The sequence below is a fragment of the Haemaphysalis longicornis genome, unplaced genomic scaffold, assembly GCF_048455015.1.
Source record: "Haemaphysalis longicornis isolate Haplotype H1 unplaced genomic scaffold, Haemaphysalis longicornis Haplotype H1 scaffold_106, whole genome shotgun sequence".
In the NCBI taxonomy this organism is placed as follows: domain Eukaryota; kingdom Metazoa; phylum Arthropoda; class Arachnida; order Ixodida; family Ixodidae; genus Haemaphysalis; species Haemaphysalis longicornis.
The window spans coordinates 889684-917212 of NW_027526211.1; the positions used below are offsets into that span (position 1 = coordinate 889684).

The 27529-nt window shown below is 45.5% G+C and overlaps 1 protein-coding gene across 1 annotated transcript in view; it reads right to left on the bottom strand.

Moving 5' to 3' along the window:
* The window catches only part of LOC144160557 (phosphatidylinositol phosphatase PTPRQ-like), a 58684-nt gene extending 34213 nt beyond the window's left edge, over positions 1–24471 (bottom strand). The window contains exons 1-6 of the mRNA XM_077691814.1: positions 24296–24471; positions 19889–20072; positions 19760–19830; positions 13127–13340; positions 8080–8388; positions 4380–4676 (exon numbers count right to left, since the gene is read on the bottom strand). Of these exons, the coding sequence (XP_077547940.1) occupies positions 4380–4676; positions 8080–8388; positions 13127–13340; positions 19760–19830; positions 19889–20072; positions 24296–24331 (1111 nt within the window). The 5' untranslated portion in view covers positions 24332–24471. The remainder of the gene's footprint in view (positions 1–4379; positions 4677–8079; positions 8389–13126; positions 13341–19759; positions 19831–19888; positions 20073–24295) is intronic.
* Between the last annotated feature and the right edge of the window lie 3058 nt (positions 24472–27529).

Consider the following 27529-nt stretch of genomic DNA (forward strand, 5'->3'; position numbering starts at 1 on the left):
AGTGATCCAGGGATTAGTCTTTTTTGTTTTTTTTTAATCGAATGGGAACAAACCTGTCTATACAGCTGTTTATTATTGATTTGAATTTCTGCCACAAACAATAAACTGGCTCGCTTTCAGAGGCTTGCTTGAAATCATCAAAAGCAGTTTCCAAAAAGTCTAAAATTGACGTGTCATCTGCCCGGCCGTAGTCACTAACAGGCACCCGAACGAAGGGTCGTTTGCCAGGTTTTGCACCTCATAGAATCTCAACCGAAATCAGTTTGTGGTCAGATATGCCTTCTTCAACCGTGACACTGAAGTCCTCCACAGTGCCCGAAAGGAATACCAGGTCCAGCAATGACTGAGAACCCGATGTTACTCTAGTGTCCTGTTGAACAATTTGGGTTAGGTTATGGCTGATCATTATTTCAAATAACTTTTCGCTACTAGCAGCATCTTTGTTACCGGTCGATAAAGAAATCCAGTCTATGTTTGGTAGGTTAAAGTCCCCGGCCAGCACTAATTTCGTTGTATCATTTACATTTGAGCTCAAAAAAGCCTGAAGGTCTTCCAGGAACTCGGGCGAAGTGGCAGGTGGTCTGTATACGGCTCCGATAAGGTAATTGGTGTTCGCGTACGTAACTTTACACCGTACAGATTCTGATAAATCGCATTTAATTGAAACTGCCGAGATACATTTTTGACGACAATTGCAACGCCCCCACCACGGGAATTTCTGTCCCAGCGAAACATTCTGTACCCAGGAGGAACAACCACATCATTCGAAATATCGTTGTGTAGCCATGTCTCTGTCACGATCACCACATGGGGAGATCGCGACAACAATAAATGTTCGAGTTCGGTTACCTTATTAACAACACTGCGAGCATTGAGCAGGAGAATCACTAGCTATGCATGTGATGGTGCAGCCACTGCCCCTTCCACCGCTAACGCTCTCAGAGTTGTGTACTGCTGCTGACGCTCCTTTAGCATACCGCTCTTTACGACATGGTTGGCGTTCATCTCGGTTGTGGTCCCAAGTATATAAGCTGTCGTCTATCTTCAACTTGTCATGAACTAGCGATACCCTGCGCTGGCCCACAACTTTTTACGCACCTCGACCGTCTCCTTCGAATAATCGTTGCTCACGCTAATAGAAGTTCCCTTTAGTTTGCTGCAGTTTTGGAATATATTCTCTCTTTTTTTGCAATCGTAGAACCTCATTATGACTGGTCTAATATACCCCGGCCGTTGCTTGCCTAATCGATGAATTCTTTCTATTATTTGAACTTGCACTTTCAGTTTTTTGGCAAATATATTGTCGACTACAGAAACTTTTAAGTCTGACTCCGATTCCGGGCTACCTTCCTCTACGCCAAAAACCAAGAGGTTATTTCGTCTACTTCTGTTTTCAACTTCAGTTAGCTTTTCTGCCTGTGCTTTTACAGTATGTTCCAGTACTTCAATTTTTGCGTTCAGTTCTTGGACTGAAGCAACTAAGCCAGCCAATCCATCGGTATTCGTCTGTATCTGGGCTAATTGATCATGAATGCCAGTCAACCGACGGTCAAATGCTGCCTGATTTTCCAGAATAGTCTGCAGCTGCTGTGCCGCAGTTTTATTTAATTCTCATACTTAGTCCCGAGTGAAGTTCTTAGTTAGAATTCAACTCTGCTGTCAATACAATGGTCGTAGAGTACGGTTACAGAAAACGGCTGTTACTCTTATTTTATCAAAGTTATCCTGAAGCCAATTATACATGAAATAATTTAAAATTATTCCTGGGAAAGTTATGTGCATGTGTCTTTATTCGATAATTATCGTAAGTCATCGCACATAACACAATGAAGTCATCCACCAAAACCGCTTTGCTGGTCTTCCATCTTCCCAGTATTAAAGGGGCTCTAAAGTTTTTTTATTATCAATGTTTCGCTTTTCACCATAAATTTGCATGGCCTCTTGCTCCAGCGAAATATTTCCCTTGATGTGCATTCAGGGACATATCAAACGTGATCAATAAAATATGAACGAGAACACGCAAATGACGCGATTTCGTTCCGTGCAAGCCAAATTGATGCGTGGCTTAATACAATTACAGTGGCAAAGTTGCGAACATACACCAACAGCGCGCCATTATTTAACCACCATGAACAGTATCATTCAATTTTGCGTTTTGTGTTTTATATTTTCGTTTTGTTGTTTGTAGGTCTGTCCCCGTCAACTCTTTTCTCCTTTACGTCACCATCACCACCAGCCTATCTACGCCCACTGCAGGGCAAAGGCCTCTCCCATGGATCTCCAATTATTCCGGTCCTGTGCTAACTGCGATTAATTTATCCCCGCGAACTTATTGATCTCATCTGCCCACCTAACTTTCTGCCGCTCCCTGCCACGCTTGCCTTCTCTAGGGATCCACTCTGTTACCCTTAATGATCAACGGTTACCTTGCCTTCGCATTAAATGCCTTACCCGCGTCCATTTCTTCTTAATTTTAACTAATATGTCGTTAACACGCATTTTTCCCCTGACCCACTCCGCTCTTTTCTTGTCCCTTAATGTTACACCTATCATCTTCCGTTCCATTGCTCACTGGTTTACGTACGCTCCGCTTAAATCTAAAAGACATAGCAATGAGCTATCGCACTTTCGTGCAGCATAAAACAATCGCGCCTCGTTTATGCGCTCAGATAGGCTTACTTTGTGTTCATAGTCGAAGGGAGAAAAATGTAGGCAGTCGCCTCTAGGGTGCGTGTACTTTCTGAACCGCTGTTCTTAAAACTTGCGCCTGCTAACACAAGAAATATAATCTTTTTGTTGTCATTTTTCTTTCATTTTGTTGCGGCTTATTTCAGTTAAAGAACTGCCCTTTATTTTTTACCAGCGTTTTGTCTTTAAAGCAGAAAATACCATCGACGCCAACGCCCCCACATTTTTTGTTCTATTGTGCTGTAAAATGGGCCTTTACAAGATTATTTTGCAAACAAAAGCATTTGGTCGCATTCAACACATTCAATGTACTTCAAAATACCGGGTATTTTTACAACTTTCTAGAAATGTGGAGACGAAAGCCTAGTTGATAGTTGAGCCCCCTGTCGATCTGCTGTCGAACAATTATATTGCTCTCGTCCGGTCGCTGCCGGAGCTTTATATAAAGCAGCTCCCTCTCAACAACGGTTACGGTGATCGGTAATTCGCGCTGCTCAAGCCTTGTCTGCCATGGCGTACTTTCTCGGTCTCCCTCGCCCGCGATCGGGCCCTGCGGCACCCTCACCTGTAGCGACGTGGAATGAAGTTCTGAGCACATGCGGCGTCGTATATCGACACGAAATTTTTATGCTACGTTTTTTTCGCTGCTATGCGTGCCTACCAGCCCACTAATCATAGAATGACATTAGACGGTCGAGCGTAGCGTAAACATTCATTTACGGCGTCGTTTATTCGTGCCAGTTTCGGTTTCGACAAAAAAACGCCGAGCGGCCGCCATGACAGCATGTATCACATGGCGTCACCATTCTTGCCGTATCGCTGCCTCTCTGGAAGCGCGCGCGAGCGAGCGCACGCGCGCGCCCAGACCGGCCGAGGTCTTCGCCGTCCCCACAGGCCCGGGCAGCATGACGTCAGTCCCAAAACCATGACGTGTACACACGCCCGAGCAGCACGCGCCAACCACAGCCAGCGCGTCGGCTTCGTCACGGGAGCCCCGACGTCGACAGTTTGGGGCACGTAGCAGATGATGTCACGTCGGCCCGCTCTGGGCTTTCTCGTGCGTGCGAAGATTAAAATGGATTTTAAATATGTTTCGCTGAACGGTTGCTGTTGAAACTTGCTGGGAGATATCTCCTGATAAAAAGGAAGCGTTTTACATAGTTATCTCAGCTTTGAAATTTCGTGTCAGTACTCCTTTAATTTACCAGTGTTTCGCTTTCCTGCCACGAGCTTCCCGCGGCTCGCACAGCAGTGTTTTGTGCGATCCTGTGTACGTCACAACTATTTCTCCTCCTTCACATGTCCCACGAAACACAAAGACATAAGGTTCTCGCCTTAAAAATTCTCGCCACAAAGGAAATAATCTTAAATTTGATAAGGATACGGAACTCCCCAACCTGTTTACATTTACTTGAGTAGAGTGAATTTAGTATGGGTTTGTAAAGTACAAATTTCATAACCCAGTTTCTCAAATACGCGATACACATTACCCTGTCCCTACATATTTGCCGTAGTCTAATCTAGTATGAACTTACGGCAGTAACGGAAGAGAAAGTGAGAAATGGCCATTGATTCAACATATTTTCGAACGTTGTCTCGCATGTTGCATGAATTTTTTGTACCTTTCTTTCCTGCTTAACTGAACGTTGAAAAGGTGTTGCTTGTGCGCACAGTGTGAGAATAGGTCTCACCTTCTGGTGCGGTGATGAAGTCCAGAGGGGAGAAGTGTGGGAGTCGACCTGCGTCGTTCTGTGCAAACACCTTCACCTGGTACCTTGTGTAAGGCACCAGATCGTTGTACGTAAATGAGGATGCCGTCGTAGTCCTATTCCGATGTTTCTGGTCCCACATGTCCCTACTTTCCAGTTCCAAGTAGTAGAAAAGATTAGGTCCGTTGGCGAATTCGCAGGGCACTTCGGACCACGCCAGACTTGATGAAGTACCAGTTGTTCGCCCTATCTTCACATTCTCCGGAGCTCTTTCGGGAACTGGAAATTACCGCAGCAACGTACAAAGGAATCACGCACGAGGCACAAAAGTACGGGGAACAAAATGAAGGGGGAACGATTTGAGTGCCCTCCAGAAAAAAACTGAGCAAGATAACTAGAAGAAGAACTAAACGCTGAAGATATGAACTGGTAACACTAAAGTATGGTAACAACTACAGTCATGTCTCGTTCATATGGACGCGTCCATTCCTCAGGAAAGTCGTCCATTATGTGAGTTGTCCATAATAAAGAATCAAGGTCAAAAACACAAACATTAAGGAACACATGCTAAAGGCGTCTCACTTTTGAAGTGGCACTGGCATGCTTCCTTTTTCAGCTGAGCGGAAAGCTCGGTCCGTTTAAGCTTAACACCAGCCATTGCATCCGCCAAATTGACCAGATAAGTGTACAGCCTTGCCTTTTATGCGCATCGAATATTGGTACGAACTTTTATCATCCTCTCATCTTGCCCTGAGCCTCAGGACTTGCTCATGCCGGAGTATGCCGCACCGCGAAATCTTGTTTGATAGGAAAGGGCACCCTGTCGTCACTACCCTAGAGAATTGTTCGCTGATCACGAATGTTGTCGATCTAATTCCGTGGTACTGGCAGGAAAAGCGTTCCGAGATAAATGCATGCTTAGGTGCTGTATGCTTCCGCCTACAGTGAATTTATGATACACGATGGGCCCTTTGTAGGTCACAAGTCATTCTTTTTATTTTTGCTTTGTGTACCAGTGTCCATAATAACGAGACAAAAAAGCCTGTATCTACCCGTTTCGTCCCCAAAATAGCCGTCCATAGTCTGGACTGGGGGTTTCTATACTAACGGGGCAGAATTCCACAGCGAGAGACCGGTCGCCGAAAATTTCGTCCATATTGCGGGCGTCCCCATTAATGGGGTCCATAATAACGAGACATGACTGTATTTTTATTTATCGCAGCGGAACATTACAGGTTGTTTGTACTCTACGATGTCGCTCTGCGTGTACACTCAGCAACAACAATGCAAGCGTGAAGCAGCGCAATTATACAAACCAAGCCTACGCTGCGTAAATGTGTGTTTGCCTCCCATCCTGACACGCGATGGCAAGGCCAGCATAGCCGCACAGCACAATCAGTTGCAGTACATTGAAAAGATTTGAATTATATATGCAAGCTCTTGCGATTATTTTGCCTCAGTGTATCAACACTGTTAAGGGACTACCTTCCTACACAGAAGTTACACCAAAGGTGCCAATAATCGAGCCTCTTTCTAAAAATAATATCAATGGAAATTATCAAGCGAGCCAGTGACACACGAGGGGCCGCACTGCAATACGCGCCTTCTTGTAAGAAAATGAAGAGAATTTCCCAGCACTTGGAAAATTTCAATGGCCACACAGTTTGCTTAATAATTCGAGAACTGGCGTGTAGTTTGCCGCAGGTGTATCCACTGTATACAGGGTAGGCTATGTTGTCAACACGTTGTTCCCAGAAGGGTTGCATCTTAAGTTGAATGCATATTGCACAAACCTGACAAAGATTTGTGAACTGCATTTGCAGCATGATGTGCATCTCCATCTTGAATGGGGAGCATTTTTCCCACCTTGGTCCTTACCACTTTAGTGGGAATAAAGATGAGTGAAAGTGGTAATTTAGCACCGAAATCATGTAGTGTTTTTACCATGCTAGGAAGCTTCGCTAAGAAGAAAGCAAACGAATGCCATTTTTCACAAATGATTGATTGATTGATTGTAGGGTTTAACGCACCGACGCAACGCAGGCTATGAGGCGCGCCGTAGTGGAGGGCTCCGGATTAATTTTGACCACCTGGGGATCTTCAACGTGCGCCGAAATCTCGTACACACGAGCGTTTTTGCTTTTCGCCTCCATCAGAAAAGCGGCCGCCGCGGCCGGGGATCGAACCCGCGACTTCGTGCTCGGCAGCGCAACGCCTTGGCCACTGAGCCACCGCGTCAGGTATTTTTCAAAAACGAATTCCACGATTTTTAGGTGATCGAATGGCGGCGTTCCCCATTTTGAGATGTAGCCGTTATTGATGCTCGCAAAATCGGCGTCGCAAAGTGCTCCAAAACTAGTTCTCATATTCAGATAAATCAAGAACGGCAGCTGAAAACAGCCAGCGCCGAACTTAGTGCCATAATTCGCTGACTACGGCCTCCAGAAACACGCACGTTTTGTAGCGTAAGCTACACTGGCCTAGGTTGAGCAGTTTCGCGCGGACCTTGAAGGGCCGTGCTGCGCAAGCGCGAGGAGCATTGGATTGTATTGGATTGGATTGGATTGGCCTAGCCTGGGCTGGCTTGGCTTGGCTTGTATTGTATTGTATTGTATTGTATTGTATTGTATTGTATTGTATTGTATTGTATTGTATTGGGTTTGATTTGATTTGATTTGGATTCATTTGGATTGGATTGCAATTCAATCCAATTGGAGTATTTTTCTAAGGTTCCAGGGGTGTATCCTGTTTTTCCTGAGCTGCATGAAGCAGCTGCAGGTACAAAAGTGGATGCATCATCTAAAACAGCATTCCGTTTTTCGCGGGCAGCTCCATGGCAGGACATCGACAAAAAGCCTACAACCTTTTTTTCTTTCTGCTCTCTAAGTAAGAAAACGCTTGGTATGATAACTATTTTATGTTTGCCATTACAGTCAGTGATATGCTTATCGGCCGGACGTTTAGCAGGCCTTTAAGGGGCGTTTAGGAAACTAATGACCCGAAAATTTCTAGTCCGCTGATAACCCACAAGGGAGCAGACCCACTATTAATATTGTGACCGACCAAAATTGTGCTTATATGTAGCCCAGGAAAGAGACCGGTTTTCCCATATGCTGTGCCGCTGAATAAAAGGGGGCCAGATTGGAATCGACATGGATCTCACGAATATCTTCCCTCCACTCGCCGCAAGCCGACGTGACAATGGAAAAACCGCAGCAGGCTCAGTAAAGTCTGCGCTCTAAAAATAACAGTTGGTCGTGTTATCTTCCCTCGTACGCGGTCACGTCGTGTACATAAACTGTTCGTAAATAACACCTTACAAATCAAGGTGCGTTCTTTTCTGTCCCATTGTGCTCAACTGCACTGCTGCTGGCCAGAAACAACGTGCAGAAATTTGTATTTAAGATTGCCCCTGTCGGGTTTCATAACAGACGTGCCCTAATGCCCGTAGTCACGTACTCTTTACGGTAATAATGTCACAGAATTTCCAGCTTCTGAAAGGAATGAGATCAACAGAGTGAGGCACTTTGGCAAGCACAGAATATTTTTACTTTACCTCTGATACCGTAAGCATAAGTGGTATGAACAGTGCGGAAGGACATAGATTGCGTCATTTATTCTGCTTCAACTGCCCCTTACCGAAAATCAAGAGTGCAAATATTTCTTATCAAAAAGTACTAACCAGTTGCTTCTGTGTAAAGCGTTGTGCTGTGTTCTGGTCCCGGTTTGACTGTCACGCCAGATAAGGACACATTGTACTTGGTATAAGGATGCAGGCCCGTCAGGTTCGCACTCCTGAGTACCGAAGGGACGGTGACCACTTTGCGTATCCGCTTCAGCTTTCTGCAATTGGAGACGCGGAACTCCAGAGGTGTGTACACGACCATGAAGTGACGTATGATGCCATTGGCGTGCTCCGGTGGATCCCAAGTGTACAGAACCTCGCGGGATCCTGTTTTCCTCAGCTGAACATTCCGGACAACGGTGGGAGCTGCGAACAACGTACACGTTTTCAAGGTTAACCAAGCTCTGGAAGGAATTGGTTAGAACATAAAGTATGATGATGCATGAATGATTCATTGGTACGCGCGCCAAACGTAGTACACTCTCCTCCTGAATATAATCCTCTCTAACATGAGGTGGCGGTGTAACAGTCATTGTCGCAGTCGAGGCTATAGGGATCATAATTCTGATCCCCATTCTAATGGACGACGCATGGCTCTTCTTCATAAGCAGATGAATCATGCTACCTGTGCTCAAGAGAGACCACAGTGTGTAATCTACTATAAAACGTTTTATCACAAGGCAATGAACGACACTATTTGCTCCACTTTTCCACAGCGTGAAAGTCAAGTTCACCCCTTATATTTTTGGATTATCATGATGCTGACAAAAAGGTGTGTCATGACACGCACGTGTGAACGAATTTTTTTCATGAAGCCTCGCATATGTTATACCACGTGATAAAATCCATGCAGCATGTCTGCCTCGCCTACTGCATTTAATATCTCTAAAACAAAATATGTTCGGCTCACACTATTTTCGCTGCCTCTCACCGCCACCCTTGGTGCACGAGTCATGCTATGACGTCACGGAAGTGACAAAACGTCTATCCGTGTATGTCATCCAACAATCTGGAAGATGAACACACTGACGCAACTCTGGGCTTTGCTCACACAATTCCCAGACAAACTTCCGTCTTTTTAATGGCCGCTCGTAAGTTATGTATACATGGCCATTTTTTGTTTTTCTGAACACAGTTTTAGGTGAATGTCATCTTACATGGTCACAAGGATGTGTGATCGACATAGCGTTCATGTCAATCAATTGGCAATAGGATTCCAATATTGCATGCATAAAATAGAAAACATCGTTTAGGCCTGGGAAGGGAAACTCGACTGGCTGTATTCTTTTTATTTGGTTTGTTTGAAGTACCTAATGTTTCTAACTGCTTTCGGTTACTTCGGGTTATAAATCTCAGTAAAACATGTTAAGGTCTGTAGGAACTATATGTAACACTGCTGTAAAATTTACTCATTCAATACATCTAATAATCATTTCAAGAAAATGTTTATCCAATTCAGTCATCACACAATCGATCTTCTCGCACACACACGTTCCTTTGTTATAAATCAATGGCCTCTTTCTACTCTCCCGTGTGCATACCTCGGCAAAGTTGGCGCGGCTCACTCAAACTCACTCACAATTTTTTTTTTCGAATCACCACTCACTCAAACTCAGACTCAATGCTGAGCAGCACATCTGCGCTCACTCAAACTCAAACTCACATTGAGCTCAAAACTCAGAAATCACTCGGACTCAAAACTCACATTGAGCTCAAAACTCAGAAATCACTCGGACTCAAAACTCACATTGAGCTCAAAACTCAGAAATCACTCGGACTCAAAACTCAAAATGTACTCAAACTCAAAATGTACTCAAAACTCAAAATGTACTCAAAACTCAAAATGTACTCAAAACTCAAAATGTACTCAAAACTCAAAATGTACTCAAAACTCAAAATGTACTCAAAACTCAAAATGGACTCAAAACTCAAAATGTACTCAAAACTCAAAATGGACTCAAAACTCAAAATGAACTCAAAACTCAAAGTGAACTCAAAACTCAAAGTGAACTCAAAACTCAAAGTGAACTCAAAACTCAAAATGGACTCAAAACTCAAAGTGAACTCAACTCAAAATGTACTCAAACCTCAAAATGAACTCAGAACTCAAAATGAACTCAGAACTCAAAATGGGCTGAGAACTCAAAATGAATTCAGAACTCACTTGGCCTCACAGAGATTGAGACAGTCAGAGAGTGAGTGAGAGTTTGAGAGTGCGAGAGCGAGTGCGAGAGCGAGTGCGAGAGCGTGAGTGCGAGCGAGAGAGCGAGTGCGAGCGAGAGAGTGAGTGTGCGCGAGAGAGTGCGAGTGCGAGTGCGAGTGCGAGTGCGAGTGCGAGTGCGAGTGCGAGTGCGAGTGCGAGTGCGAGTGCGAGTGCGAGTGCGAGTGCGAGTGAGAGTGAGAGTGAGAGTGAGAGTGAGAGTGCGAGTGCGAGTGCGAGTGCGAGTGCGAGTGAGAGTGCGAGTGAGAGTGAGAGTGAGAGTGAGAGTGATAGTGATAGTGATAGTGATAGTGATAGTGATAGTGATAGTGAGAGTGTGAGTGTGAGTGTGAGTGTGAGTGTGACTGTGAGTGAGAGTGTGTACCTTTTGCTGTATACCTTTTGCATTATCCTCATAATTATAACCAGAAAGCATTTTCATATTTGTCCCACGTGACCCCCTCGACGAGACCTTTAATTTGATACCCCACACACCCTAGCAGGGTCATATGGAATTCATACCAGTCAAACTAACCATGACTCATGACTGTAGCCAGGACGCATTATTTAGGTGTCCGACATGATTCCCCTAACTGGAACCTTCAATTTGACGCCCCACATGCTTCAGCGGCCTCACCTTGAATTTAACCCCATCTATGACTCATAATGACCATCTCATGATTCGAACTACGAAGCCTTTTTTTTTATTTGTACCACGTGATTCCCCTCTTCAAGACTGTAAATTTGATACCCTACACTCCCTAGCGGGGTCACTTCGAATTTTACCCCAATATAAGACTCGCCATGACAATCTAATGGTTATAACCAGGAAGCATTTTTGTATTTCTCCCACGTGATTCGGCTCATCAAGACCATTGATTTGATACCCATCACATCCTAGCGGAATCAATTTGAACGTTAAACCAATCAATGACTAACCATGACTATCTCATGATATAGCCCTACCACATTTTTGTCCCCCGTGATTTTCCTTATCGGAACCTTCAATTTGATACCCCGGACACCCAGTGGCATCATTGTGAATTTTAACCTAATTTATGACCCATTTTGACTATGTCATGATAATAATCAGGAAGCACGTGATTACCCTCATCGAGACCTTTAATTTGATACGCCCTAGCGTCATGAACCTGAATTTTAACCGAATCTTTGATTTACCATGACTACGTCATGATATATCCATATCTCATGTTCGTCCCGAATGATTCCCCACATCGAGACCTTGAATTTGATTCCTCACATGCCCTCGCAGCGTCATTTTGAATTTTAACCCAATCTATGACTCATTATGACTGCCTGATGACTACAATCAGGAAGCATTTTTTTATTTACCCCGCGTGATTCCGTTAATCCGGACCTTTCATTTGATACCTTACACGCCTTAGCCTCATCAGTTTCACTTTTCACCCAATCTAATGTGGTCATTATTCTGTCTTAAGGGGCGCTGCCCAGTCAATTCAGCTAATTCATTTGAAACAGTAGAAAGGACAGCCCCCGCACCCATTTCCCCCCGGCTCTCACCTCTTCCTTTGTGACCCCTAGTATATCAAGCCGTTAACAGTAGCAGGCGAAAAACCAGCACGCCAGCGCCGCCGTGTGCTTTCCCACCACCCTTTCCCACGCTCTTAGTGGATCCGTCAGGAGGAAAAGTTAAGACAACCCTTTTTTATGACCTCACCAGTCAATTATCACTCACGCGCCCAGCCGCGAAAATTAGGTATACAGCAAGTGCTTATGGCCATAAAAATTCAACAAGAAACTAAAAAAAATCAGACACCACCTCCCTCCCAACCGATCATGCAGATCGCGATTGGTGCCATACCCGCAGGTAACTTGAATTCCGAGCCCACAGTGACGCATGAAACTTAACAGCCAACCATAGCTGCCTGCTAGGCTACTCGACTTAAAACTCCTATTTACTCAGAACTCAAAATGTACTCAAAACTCAATATGTAATCAAACTCAAAATGTGCTCAAACTCAAAATGTACTCAGAACTCAAAATGGACTCAAACTCAAAATGTACTCAGAACTCAAAATGGACTCAAACTCAAAATGGACTCAAACTCAAAATGTACTCAGAACTCAAAATGGACTCAAACTCAAAGTGTACTCAGAACTCAAAATGGACTCAAACTCAAAATGTACTCAGAACTCAAAATGGACTCAAACTCAAAGTGTACTCAGAACTCAAAATGGACTCAAACTCAAAATGTACTCAGAACTCAAAATGGACTCAAACTCAAAGTGTACTCAGAACTCAAAATGGACTCAAACTCAAAATGTGCTCAGAACTCAAAATGGACTCAAACTCAAATTGTACTCAGAACTCAAAATGGACTCAAACTCAGTCGTGATCACTCGGCTCAAACTCACCATGCCACACTAGCCTCGCGCTCACTCAAACTCAAACTCACGCGTGAGTTTGACTCCAAATGAGTCTGAGTGAGTGGACTCATGAGTGAGTTTGCCGACCTCTGCCCGTGTGGCAATACGCGTGGTCGTGACACGATCTTTGCGCCAGTGTACACCAGTGCACACCAACACGTTTTGCAGTGCTGCGAAAAATCTGAGCATCAATTCCAATTCAGGGACAACCTGTTTTAATTTATCCCGATAATAATACATTCGTGGATTGGCTAAATACATAAGAAACTCTGACACAGGTAAAAAAAAAATAATCCTACATCCTCACTACGATTCATCGATGAGGTTGTATCAGATGATGCCATTTTCCATCTTGTATTTGTTTTGACCGTATCTGAGCACAAATGTCACACAACGCACCCTGTTCCTTGTCTTATACTGCCATACGTTCCCACAGAGTGAACGTATACAACACATACGCCCGGACGATAGCTTGAAGGCAAAATTAACTCCTTACCATTTTCCGCAGACGTTACTATTTGCTTCGGTGTCCACTGGCTGTACTTGTTATTAGGTGTCTTCAAGCGAAGCTGAACCTCCACTCGTGTGTATGGAGCCACTGGAATGCGGTAGATGTTCCTTCCTCCAGATGCTTTTAGTTCCATCGACTTTCCATTCGCTTCAAGGACGACGCTGACATTTCCGCAGAGCCAATGTTCGGGAGCCGGATCCTACGGGAGTGTCACCAAAAATTAAAGCCGTTCCACTCAACGGGAAAGCTGTCGGAAGCGCAAAGCAGTGATTCGCCACAATAGGCTGCAGCGACGTTATCCGCTCACTGCTGCCACCCAATGCATTTCAAATATCCCACCTTCGCAGTGTTCGCTCGCGCGCCCCCTGTCTGAAACTGCACCAGCGGGAGCTCTGTTGTTTTTGTACTTGCTTTAACTTCGTATGCTGGAGCTGTTTTGCGTCATTTTGAACGCGCAATTTTTTTTCTTGCGGGGCCGCTTTTTTCGCTTACTATCGTAAAAACAAACCCAACGAGCATTCCTAACTAAATGAACGCGGGGGCTGCCGGTTATACACGCAGATTTTGCCTGAAATGTACCTGCAGTTTTCTTTGCGCTAAACAACGGGGAGATGTATGACAATCGCCAGCGGTTCACGAGGTTAGAACTGTCATGACTATTTAAACCGCGTGGTTTTCGAAGCCTCAGCGCGACTTCCTAAATATGGTACATCAGGCTCTACTTGGGTCCGTTATCTCGCTGCACCGCCTGATTCCGGAAGTCGCATCGACCGTTAGCGAGCTAAGACGACAAGGCGAGCCCATAAAGTGCTCTGCACTTAAAAGTATCCTGACGGAGTAGCGCTGTTGGATTCACCGCAAACGTGTAATTATCGGGCTTAAGGACCGAGTATGTGCAAGGTAACTCAGGGCCGTTTATAGGGAACTCAGGTGTATGGAAATACTGCTTATGTAGCCCGTTTGTACGACCGCCTAAATATTTTTGTAGATACTTTATGCCTCACGTATGGAATTATCAATTATACAGAATTATTTTCTAAGCTTTTTGGAAGTTATTGTGTCCGCAATCCACTGAAATACTTTCTAATCGGACAGTTCTAATTGGACCATGCATTTTACTTACTATATAAAAATTACTACATGGATCAAGTAATTCGCAGTTCTGTGCTCCTGTACATCAAAACGGCAGCGTATTGTGCCTATAGAGGCAAAGGTAGTAGCGGTAGCAATCTCTGGTATAGCGTCGCTCCCGGAACAGCAGATAAAGTTATCTTGCTGGATTTGGGGGTTCTTGATGCTTTGGAGTTGTTTTTTCTAAGCTTCATCCCAGAGACTGGCTGCTTAATTCTAACTGCAGTGCTAAGTAGAGGTAGTGAAGTAAAGTCGTTACTCGTACAGTGGCAGCTGGTAGTGAAACAAGTGCGAGCACAACTGCTTACCAATGCTAGAGCTACAATTTAACCCATTTTCGTGTAGACGAAGCGTTACCAGAACGTTTTCTATGTTAATATTTTTTGGCTTTCAAGGTCAGGCGGCAATTTGGGGGAGAGGCATAGATTTGTCCTGAATTGGTACAATATGGCTTTAAAGGATGGATGCAAGCCTACCTGATTAACCACGAAATGCGTTGAGTTTGCCTAAGATTTCGAACCATACTTCAAATGCTTGGATATGAAAGTAGCGTTTTTCCTACCATCTCGTTGAAAAAACATCTCACCGCAAAAACTAAGTGTTGGCCCGCTGCTTTACGAAACTGGTGGCATAACGCATGCGAAACTTTTTAAACTAGGAAAAAGACACAGATAAGTGAAGGCTTGTTATACAGGTGTAGTCATGAGGATAAAAGTTAACCATGTTCTGCAGCTTGATGCAAGCTCCACCGCGAAAAAGGAACATGTAGTTACGCAGCTTACTCATGTACCACATGGCACGTACAGTATGGAGAAAAATGGTGGAACCAATCGATTGCTACAGCAATATGCGAGCCACCTGCTACACAACTGTACTCGTACTTTAAAAACCTGGCCGAATAGATGCACCCGCCCACGTGCGCCTCTTTTCCGCCTCGTATAGAAGATTAGCCGAACTGATAAAAGAGCTGGTAGGCTAAACCGACTTAAAAGATGCCAAGCTATCATTCCTTCCAAAAAGAACGCGTACGATGGACTGAAGAGAACACGCCGCAGTAAAAGCATTCCTGGTCTTTTGCAAAACAAATTTTGAGCCACTGGTGCGGGAACCTAGGCCGTTGGCATGAAAATTTCAGATTCTACCCTTAGGCCACTGAGGCCGAACAACGTCCTTATATTAGCAGTTCCTAGAGAGAATAGAAAAGGTGTTTCAAGAGAACCATTAGATGGAGTTGGTGGTGGTTCGCCTAGGTGGTATTACGTTTCAGCGCGCCACAATTCTGTTCTCGCGTACTGCAAGCTCCGTGCAGTGCTGCTGTGCTATGTGGAAGAGCCTACCCTTCTCATGTGCGCTTGCTTCGCAGGGCCCGTTGGCGGTGGCTCACGCCGTTGCAGCTACAAAACACGAAGCCAACGATTCTTCATATCATATAGATACATGTCCCGGTGAAGCGGACGCCGCAGTCGAGATTTCCTCTCCCCCTCTCTCAGGCTCAACGAGCGCTGCTACTGCCGGCCCCTCCCGAACTCGGAAAGAGCGTTGTGTGTGTCTACTATATTCTGGCCGTGTGCACAGAAGCACTGGGAAAGCCCTGCAGCTGTAACGGCTTTTGAGTACAAATCCCGCCCTCTCGGTGGATAGTTCAATTTGTTTTGCAGCAGCGAATCCATGCTGTCGCCCCCTCGAGTCACGCTGTAACCTAGCCCGGAAGGGTATCGTTCCTGTATTTCTTCGGCTCATCTATCGCCACGCAGTAAACCAGTTTTTGCCTTCGGCTTCTTGGCGTCACCAACGCAGCAACTTTTGCTGGCCGCTCTTCAACACGCTACCACGCATGACGGAGGCTGCAGAGCCCGGCAGCAACTTTTGCTGACCTCTCTTCACCAAGCTACCACGCACGACGGAGGCGACGGAGCCCGGTTCGGGGACTCCCTCCCTAATGTAACAGGGGCCAGGTTTGACAAACAAGCGAAATGTAGACAGATGTGCTCACAGTACACAGTTCAACGTGCTATGAACGCCGACTTGCTTGGTGACTCATTGTTCACTTTCTCAATTTATGGGGACTTTCTCCGCAAAACATCAATTTCCCCTTCCGTCATCACTTGGCCCTTCCCTTGCTCTCTTTCAAAGGGATCTTAAATGTAAATGGTATTTCCGGTGAATCAAACCTCTATATACCGCGGCACATGCATCAAGTACAAAGTGAGGATTGCAAACTAGCTCACGCGAAGGTGCTTGAAAAGGGGTGTAGGAACAAATGGTGCCGGAACAAATGGCCCCGGAACTTATGGTCCCAGAACTTATGGTCCCAACTCGAAAGTAGGAACAAATGGCCCTGGAACTAATGGTCCCAGAACAAATGGTCCCAGGCACCTCTTCAGGCAAAATGTTTCTATAAAACTCACGTGGGTTCTCTGTTCAAATTTGTTGTATCTTGCTGAAGTGCAGTTTATAATTTGAGTTTTTTTTATTTTTGTTTTCTTTGCTTATCAGATTTCGTTAAACTGGTTATCTCAATTTACGCTTTTATAACGATTAAACGCAGTATTTCGGCCAACCAAGCATTTTGTGCTAGTGCAGGACATTACACGATTGGCCCGTTTGGGGAAATTTTTTTTATTCGTATTTCTGTCGCTTTTCTCTGGCCTTTTTTGTTTTTGTTTTTGACTTCGCGTTTTTTATACTTTGAAGACGAATATTCTTATTTATTACACCCCTATATTCTGTTATTGGATTTTTGTAATGTTTTCATTGTTTCTGTTTTCGACTTTTTGGTTTATCAAAATGTCGTTATTTAAATTGTCTGCCTTGTCACTATATAACCAATGAATGTGCTACTTGCAAACACAGGGTGGAAAAAAGAAGAAGCCACGGGGGAAATATGCGGCTCCATCCATGATTTACAGAATACGTAGAGGCATGCCTCAGAAAGAAGCGCCATTAATTTCTTGTGAGCAAGCACTTCACGGGTGCGTGCGTAGTGAGTTCTTTGCCCCCTCCCTCTCCCTCGGAAGTTTTCTCAGTCACCGCAACTATTTCACGCACGGCCAGGATTAACACTCCCTTCCCGTTTAAAAGATAGTTTGTGAGTCTGGCCGCGTTCCAAGAAGCCGCACCTGTCGCGGGACGCCGCTAGTAAGCAAGGTTGGTGACAGGCACAGTCTCGAGACATGCGGACGTCTGATCGCTAGCATCGGCTGAGCCACTGGTCAAGCCAGGCTGTCGCGACCGTCAGCACCATGGCCAATTTCTTCTAAAGAAGGCAATGAGGGCCATCTCAAGCAAAGAAATATGTTACTCAAGCGAGTGCACTTACAGCCACTAGATGCGAAAATTATGGCAGCCCGTTATTGTATTCGCTTCAAACACCGGCCCAGGGCTGCCCAGTACACGCTGATTTTGATTGAAATGTCTGCCATTGGTTTGCCTGGTATTCGGAATAACAAAAGAAAAGGCGAGCAAAGGAAGCACGCGAGGAGGTGCATGTGCAACAAAATATTTGTATACCGCATTTCACTCAAGTAATTCAGCCTCGGCAAATATATTATATATCAACAGATGCAAAATACATTGTGCACAAATACAGACATAAAATTAAATACACTGACCACCTTCCTTCCCTCATACAGGTGCTCATGCATAGGAGCAGTAGTGGTGGGACCATTTCTTCCTAGTTTGAAGTTGGGACCATTTGTTCCGAGACCATTAGTTCTGGGGCCATTTGTTCCGGGACCATTAGTTCCGGGACCATTTGTTCCGTGACCATTTGTTCCGCGACCGCTTGAAAAGGCGTACCCTACAGGCTCCCGCGCTCTATGCACAGTCTCTCTCTCTCTCTCGTCTACATTCCAAGCGTAATTTCCCCCTGGTCTATTAAAGAGCAAGGCGCCCTACCGGACACTGTTGTTGTCGCCCCCACTGAATTGTTTTCCGCTGCGCTCTGGCAGCACTTGCGCATGAGCACATGACTTGATCGTTTTTTTTTTTTTTTTTTGAAGTGGCCCGCTGGTCTCTGCTGTTTCCACAGTTTCCGGTGTAATCTCTGTATGCGAAGCCCTGGCAGCATTTGAGCATGGGCACATGCGAAAGTTGTTTTTTTTTCTCTCTCTCTTTTTGTAATTGAGTGTGCCGCTGTCGTGTGTTGTTTCCGCTGTGGAGCTCTAGCCAGTTTCCTGCCGTAAACGACGCGCTAAACGATGCATTTTCTTTCCTTGTTACCATTATGCCGTGCCGTTGATTCTTTGTGTTTATTTTCCTGTATGACACCCCTCTACAAGAATGATTTTGCAAGAATGTAGCTATGTAAATAAATAAATAAATAAATAAAAATTGGGCCCATCTCCCCGCGAGGGGGACTCGAGTAAATGCGTCGCATAGAGGGTGGGTGTATTGCGTTAACGTTTAGTGTTTGGGGAGTTGGTGGTAGTGAATGTGTTGTATCAGCAGCTTCTTGACGTAGTTTGAATGAGTCAAGGATATAAGGCGCGTTCGTAGCCTCCCATTCTGTGTCGGCTTTGTGGCGCAGTGGGTAGAGCACCATGCACATTGCGTTCCGCCCGCAGGGTCGAGGGATCGAAACCAGGCGCCGGATAGTATTTTCTTTTATATAGTGTAGGGGGAGGGGTGCGGACTACGACTACGGACGTCAACGCGGGTGACATCGTGAGTTACTGAAATGCTCTGCATTTAATAAATAAAGGCGAAAACAATCCGGCTGCTGCCAAGTAACGCCTATTGCTCAATTGGAACACTGATTTCCGTTTTGCAGACATTTACAAATAGACAATCGGTCCCATTGGCCCCCCAGGCTGACGCAAGGGCGTTCTCCACAGCAAAATCAGAATACAACTTTTTCCGTGTGTGACTGGGTCTACATTGCCTCAGTACATGACGCGGTACCACCTGCAGCGTCGCCTCCGATGACGAGAGCGTCTACGACAGCATCTACAACACAATGGCATTCAACACAAGCGCCTGTCATTAGTATGAGCGATTTACAGTAGTCTGCTGAACGTAGCTCTGTCGGTAGTGTTACAATTCTACAAGCATCAAGTGTGGCCTTTATTCCCTACGATGGCTGCGCTCGAAGATCTTTCGTGGCTTTTACATTTATTTTATTTTTAGAGGGGGTTGGGCAACAAATCAAAAATTACTATCGCCTTGTTTAAAAAAAACAATGCTGAGCCACGCACAAACGGTGAAATACTTAGAATTCAAGCAACGGATTATCTTTTTAAATTATTGATATACTTTATTCGTAGGAGAAAGCGCAAAACGGCGTTTTAGGATGTTACGTAACTTTGTTAATTTGTACATTTTCCACAACCCATGGCGTGTGTACAAGAATCGTACAGCGTACATAGGGCCGCCCAGTCAAGGGAATCGTTGCGTATTAAGACGTATAACAAGTCCACGAATTTCAAACCAAGCCTAACCTTAAGGGGTTCCACCTTGAAACCCCAATTAGGAATATTCGGAACTTACTTTCCAAGTGATGACAATTTCACTGGTGCTACTGTTGTCGATATTGACGTCTTGAGGCGGCAGCCCCGGTGCTGTAAAAGAAACATTTTTATTCGAATTTGTTCCTCCGGTTTCCTTTTGTTCGCATACCTCCGCATTCAGTTCGTAAGTGAGTAGTTTTGGCGTCGTCCTCCCAGTAATAACCATCTTGATCCACAACCAAGACGCGAACTTTGTACGCTGCGTTGCTCCGAAGGCCCGATAGCAGAGTCGTGTATTCGTGGGGCTTGCCCAAGGCTTTCACTGTCCGGTTTTCCCACTTTCCATTCGCCTCCTATATAAACAAAAGTGTTACAAGTACCCTATAGTAACTAAAACGTGCCATTCTAGTTTTGTGACACAAGTATGCTTCCGAAAGCATGCAGTATTGACGTTGTCATGCTGGTGTTGGTTGAATTGTTAAGAAATGTTACGGCGACGATATCGGGCGAGCTTTTTTGTTTCAAGTGATCGTGGAATCCCTCAGGCTCGTACTGGTATTTCCATTTTAATTTCAATTTCAATTTGTTCACTCCAAGGAGAAGGGGGCTCAGAAATAAAAGCTCTAGCGAGCTTGACAATGTTCCCGAGCCCAACAGATTACGGAAGCATGCATTTACAATAATACAATCACAATCTTCCCTGTGTTGCAAAAAGAGAAAAGTACATCACTATGTTACACAGCATTATAACAACGCAAATTAGTATATCATTTACACAATGGTAAAGAAAAATACCACATCGGTATAACAAATAACACTGTAAAATTGTACAATCTTTTACATAAACAAAGCACAAAAATGCGCACAACAGAGAAAAGCATGACAGCGCAAATGCCGGTAATGAAACAGCGTTTTCGAAGAGCAACATTAAAAAATACAATTCAAACTCACACGCAAGAAACGCAAATTCAACAATGCAATTCAATTCAATTCGGATGCATCCATAAAAAAGCAGAAAAAAAAAGGAATACACGCAATGAAACAGCGTTCTCGAAAAGCAACAAAAAAAGAGGTGAATACATTTCGTTATGGCTTCAACATTAATCAAAAGTTGAAGCCAGAGTTCAAAGTTATTTCAGTCAAAGTTATCTGATAAATGATGTTTTAAGTGGCATGTGAATGACATTCGAATTATCAGGGTAACAGTTGAGGTTTTTGGCTGACTTCCTGCTCCCATAAACTCCTGATTGGAAGACCTAGAAAATCTTCCTAGTTCCTGCTTCCCTGTGTTGACATGCCAAGCTTTTACAACGAAGCTGTATATGGCGACGATCCCAGTGTCCCACGCCGGCTGCAAAAATTTCTTTCGGTGTGTGCTTGGCGAACGGCGTGCGCTCTCCAAACAGATCCATAGTAGAATGTGCATATGCGTGCGCCGCACCTGTCAAGGGTGATGGATTGATTGATTGTGGGGTTTAACGCGCCGACGCAACGCAGGCGATGAGGCGCGCCGTAGTGGAGGGCTCCGGATTAATTTTGACCACCTGGGGATCTTTAACGTGCGCCGAAATCTCGTACACACGGGCGTTTTTGCTTTTCCCCCCATCAGAAAAGCGGCCGCCGCAGGGTGATGGATTACCCCAATGCAGAGGAACAGTACCGCCGCTCTCGCATGGCGTTCGCCGTACCTGTCGCAGGAGATGGATGGCCTCTATTATCTCGGGGACCTTTGCACCCGCCGTTCTGTTCACCCTACGCGTTGGGTAGAATGACATGGTAATTCAATAAACCTACAATTGTAATGGTAGGTTGAGTTAGCTGTGTTCTTACGATGCCGTGGGTGCTTGTGTGCCGTTAGAGCTGCCGAAGAGCAACTCGCCTACAACGAGCGATGGGGACAACAGCAAAGGAAATGTAGGCGTCGCCGTTTGAAGGCCCGCACGGAAGAAGAGCGCGAAGAAGCGAAACGGTTAGCGCGACAGTATTCATAACTTCGCGTGGCGGAAATGTTGCGAGATGTCGTCGGCGTCAAGGGGCGATGAGGCGTAACTTCAGAGGGCATGAACGCCAAGTTCAGATGTGACTTTTAGGGCGCGGCCCTTTGGCGGCGCTGAGCCGCGCTGAGCCGCGCTGCGCTGCGCTGAGCCGCGTTGTCGGCGTAACCGAGTGAATGACGGCAAGACCAACGAGTGAAAGAAAAAGCGAACTACGAAAGGAAGCAAAGGAGGAGAGTTTGGCGAAATTGGGAGGGGAGGGCGGTTCGCCGTGACGGCGCGAGCCAGCATTCTCCGAAAGTGTGCGGGGGGGGGGGGGGGGGGGGGGGAGGGGGGGGTCAGTATGCTGTGCCCGCACGAGGCGCTCGACGGCGCGTCGCTGGGGCGAAAACGTGAGGGGGGCGTGCGCGTGACTATGATTTGCGTTCGCTTAAGACACAGTTCGCAGTCCTTTCTTGAGACGCGCTTCGCGCGGCCGACGCAGAGGCTCATCATCGCTGCCGTCGTCGATAGAGCCCACGAGTGAGTGTTGCCTCAGCGCACTGCTGCTGCGCCCAAACATCGCAGTAGGCATTATCGAAACCGCCAGCAAATTTTGGATCGACACTTCACTAGTGGCAACGAGTGTAACCAGTTGCGCTCCGACGACGACGTGGGGCGGATCTGTTCTGCGCATGACACGAACGCCCAAGATTCGGCGTTACGTGTGCTCGTAGACAGACGTATTTCCGAATGCCGCAAGCGTGGAAGAGATCACTGCTGACTCAAAGGTTCGTCAAATAATTACGTTCCGCGCATTTCGGGTTGTCAAGTTTATTTCGCTGATTTTTCATGTTCACAGATTAGGGTAGTTTATTTTTATTATTTTGGGGAAAATAGAAAATTATTCTTGCAGGAACTAGCACACAACTATTGCAAAACCACTTCAATATCTTTTAGAGCAATACTTCCTTTAAAAAAAAACAGGCAAAACTATGCCCATGTCAAGACAGTTGAGTTGGCAAGAGCAGTCCACCGCGGCTCTTACGGTATACAGAAAGAAGTAACTGCCCACCAGCCGAAACAAGTTATCATCATACTGTTTCTGAATAAAGCACAAGTAGACGGCTGGAAAAGCACCTCACTTTACTAAAAATCTTTCACTGTGAAATCATGTTAGCTATGCAAGCCACTAATCCGACGTTCCGCTGCAAAAGTCGCCTGCTCAACAACAACAACAAAGAAAACAACAGGTCGATGAACGCTCCAATGACGGGACATTTTTTTAAGAAAGCCTACATAAACAAAACAACTGAGTTGAAAGAAAACTGTGCCAGGTTTGGCTCTGGGTGGGATTCAAACCAGAATCCTCCACACTGCGAGAATAGCACGAAGCCCCTCGGCTTCCACAGCTCGATGATTCTAGCGGCCTTTTCGTTGGCTTTCTTTGCCCTTAGTCGACCTTGCGCCATAGAAACCCAATCATCATCATCGATTCTAGTGGCCTAAAGGTGGACATAGTGAGTGCGTTGTGGCCTTTGACTTAGAAACGCGTGTTAGGGACATGTACGGTGGCTCACAAGAGTAATTTAAAATTGTAATTGCAGAAGTCGTAATTAGCAAAAATGAGGTGCTATTAAGGAGAAGGAGGAGTAAACTTTATTCGTGGTAGCCCTAGGTGCTAATGCCTGGGCACCCGCCATATGGGGGGTTTCCTCTAGTCAGGATATTCTGGCCTGTGCTGTCCACCCTGGCCCTTTCAACCAGGCTACAATGGGAAGAGAGGTCGAAGCTGGTCAGCTTTGGCACCCACTTCTTGTGTCTAGGTTAGGAATTAGGAGTAAGGGATGGGGTTTGTTGACACCCCATACAATTTCAGGGTGCCGGGCGGGAGCAGTATTTGCAAGAGGCGGGGTAGAGGGTGGGGAAGATTGCGTGGAGTAGGGCATTGTGGGGGTAAGAGTCTGTTTGTAATCGTCGGAATATGGCAACCTTCGGTTCTGCATATGTGTGGGTGGAGTGCTTGGTATTATTGGCGCCAGTGCCGGTAGTGGGCGAGTATGTCGGTGTATTTTTGCAGGGCCGTGGGGCTTGATGATATCGTCAGCTTGTAGGTTATGTCCCTCTTGGGAAACGACCCGGCGTGTATTGGCGCGGGCAGCGGCGTGTGCCGACTCATTTCCTTGGAAGGATTTGTGGCAAGAATACCAGACAGTCTGTAGTTCTGGAAGTTGTGTAATGTGTTTTGGAACAGCCAAAGCTGGTAGGGGTATTCGTCCGATCAGGAAATTGCGGCATGCAGCTAGGTAGTCGGTCAGCATAACTGTACATTGTTCGCAAGTGGTGGCGGCTAGGTCGATAGCAACATCCAGGGCTGTTTCTATAGATGTTCCAATGAACGTGATTGGTGTTAGTTCTTTTTCGTTGGTTGGCAGAATAGGCATATTTGTGGGGGTATGGAGATGCGTCTGCATGGCAAGTGAAAGGGAGGCGAACATACTGTGTATGGATTGCTCGTGCCCTTGCTACTCAGATTAAAAACAAAAACACCGCGCAATCGTGATCTATATCAACTGCACAGATAAAATTAACGCAAAACTCACCTTGTATTGAACTAGGTACGCGCGCGGAGTTCCCATTCCTTTGTCCAATCTCGGGTCCCATTCATGAAATCGAACTTCGGCTTCTTGGTCGGTTATACCGGTCACCACAGGCCCATTATCAAGGAGGAGGTAACCTTAAAAATGTTTGTTGATTTAGGATTCTATAAAAGTAGGCATTTTCTATTTTGCAATATACATTTCGTTTTCAATAATACCCAAGTGCCAGAATGAGCAGGCAAATTATACTGCATGCCTCAAAAGAAAAAATAGTGAGCGTTTTTTTGTAGTGCTAAATCTTTTTTCTGAACAAAGGCGTTTTGTCCGGGCGCATCAGTTTCTGCGCTTATCTGTACAGTTGGTTCTTAAACCGCCGCTTTCACGGTTTTTATATTGGTGCAAAATTTTCACATCCTTAAAACCATTTATTTTATTCAACTTCCTTCTTTACCCTCAAAAGTGATAAGCCCAAACTCTTCCTCAAAAATGGTTCTCAACTGTGCGAGTTGGTACATATTCGGACTGGAAGCATCTTGACCTTAGACGAACACCAAAGACAAGATGCCACTCGTACTTTCGTGTCTCTTTGTGTTCGTTTAACTGCAATCGGGTTCCCATCCAATCACCTGCTTCAATGCACGCCGCGTAACGCAGAAGGCATTTGGACTCGCAAAGCCTTCGAACAGTACACTCTCTGAATAAACAGACACACAGGCACTAAGGAAAAGCGGTTACGTATGCCTCTCGTGGCAAGGTTCAAGAAGCCTAAAAGTACGTTTGAACATGACCTAACTCCCCCCCCCTCCCCCCCCCCCCCCCCACACACACACACACAAAATAAATAAAAGGTAGTGTCTATTATCACGTTAACCATGAGAATTACTGACAGAAATCTCTCACGGCCGTCACCTCTCATTGGTTAAAGGAGCCATGAAGAGAAAATACAAGTTCGTTTAATTTGAAAGCACTAGGATTCAGTATCTCACTCAGCTCCATTAGAGCCACAAAAGGTGTTTTTTAACGAAAAAAAAGCAAGAAGTATTTAAAAACTTTCAAATTTTGCGCCACAGTGACGTGTTATGAGCAAGAATGACGTCATACGGGCCAACAATAAAATATAATTTTTAGTGCGTTAACTACACGTTAGCATTCAAGTGATGCGGTCAAATGGAACTAGAGGCCCCATTACAGACGTCCAGTCATGTGTCGTCACGACAGGTCAGTTAGGCGGCCGCCAATCGCACAAACAAGGTTCCGTGACGTCATAGAAAAGTTGCGGGAAATTGCCTAGGGGGTCGCCACGGCTTCACACGTTTTCTTTAATATCTCCATTATTTGTTCGAATATTGCGATGATATTGGTATCATTGTTATCGGGACTAAGCAGTCTTTCTAATAAACCCAACTTGTATTTTGTCTTCATGGCTCCTTTAAGCAGGCTACCCGGAGATCCTATGGGGTAAATATTCCCTAAAAAGCCGTGTTTGTAGCTGCCACTGTACTGCTGTGGCTTTCAAGCGTGGAGGCTCAGGTTCGAGTTTTTTTTTTCTTTCGGAATTTTTCGGTAATTGTAATTTTGTTAATGCTTTTTTACTCCGGTTTTTACTATATCAAGAGGTCGACGCACCGGACTTCTAGAAAGGGTTGGATTACGTTTAATACAGGTTGTTTTCTGTGTCGCTTGGTTGGGTTAGATTAGGTTTGTTGCAATTGGTCTGGACTTGGGTAAGTTATGATCCGTTCGGTTAGGTTACGTTAGGTTCGTTGAGGTTATGTTAGGTTACGTTGGGATGTAACATTATTCAACGAATTTTAGACCAGCCAGCTATTTCCCGGGGGTCATTCTCATGGCTGCCGTCAGACTAGACGCAGCCAAAATAAAAGTTACGGACGTCAAAGGTTTGTCAGCAGATTTGCATGTATTTTTAAAGGGGCCCTGAAAGGCATTTTGAGCACACTAAATGAACTAGCGCAATCGCTAGATTGGGTCGCCAACGTCACCTGTGCCAAGTATTACTCTTTTACGCGCAGCGGAAAGCTCACACTTTTGTTGCAAAGTTTGTCGCTTTTTTCTCACCCTTTCCTTCGTGTTTTTGGACGCCGCCATCTTCACATGTCTACATCATCGATTCCCAGATGTTCGTCATGAGCTAGACATCCTGCTATTGGGCGGCTTTTTCACGCACTTCCGGCAAAGAGATGAGTCGTCTGCTCAGCGTCGGCTCGCCGGCTGATCTGCCAGCGGAGTGCCGGAGTGCTTTGGCATTTTACGACAAACGAAACAAGTGTAAACAAACGCTTAACGTTTGTATTGAATGCAACACGGCCATAACACGACGTGGATTTTATCTTACGTGAGTACGTACCATAAAGAAAGTCCCGTGGCACTTCTTTGGTGCAATCGCAGAGAACGCCCTGATCCAAATGCCCGGGTTTGACGCGTACATTTTATTCAACTTCAAAACAATCCAGAGATGCGTTTCGAACGAACGCAACGTCACAACATGCGTTGCAAGTCTGAACCGCGATTGACAGACGATGAGTTGCCTCCTCCTGCCCGTCGTAAATACGGCACTCACCTCACACCCGGTTTGCGGGGACGAGCAGCAAGTCACAACTCTGGCGCGCAAGCGAGAAGGCTTTTAGCCAGGCACACTGCACATACCCCATGCGAGGTTGAGTGGTACGTCGTTCGAGAAAGATAATCCAGACCATGGGAAGCACTATCCACCCGCAGAAGTACAATGTCGCATTTCATCGCGAAACGAACGCGTCCACAACCAGGGTGTCGAACCGGAACCGGAACCGAACCGAAAACCGGAACCGAACCCGAATTTTTGCCCGGAACCGGAACTGAACCGGAACCATATTTTTTCCGCCATTTTGGAACTGAACCCGAACCGGAACGAATCGAAGGAACCGTCCCGAACCGGTTCCGGGGCCTCAAAAATGTGATTTCTAGTTTTCAATTTCGGTACCCTACCTTGCGTCTGAAGATATTTTGCCACTCGCCAGACAGCACCATGAAATATTTTGCGTAGTCTGCAGTTCCCAAGGCCCACCATGTTCTCTTCTAATTATTGCCCTCAATTTAATGTAAAGTTGTCCGTATATACTATCAGTTTGCGTTAGGTACTGCCCATCTCTCCCAATTATCTTTTACATTTAACATAACTTAGTTATAACACATATTACGAGGCAACATATCATGGAATATTCTTCATGGTTTCTATCTATA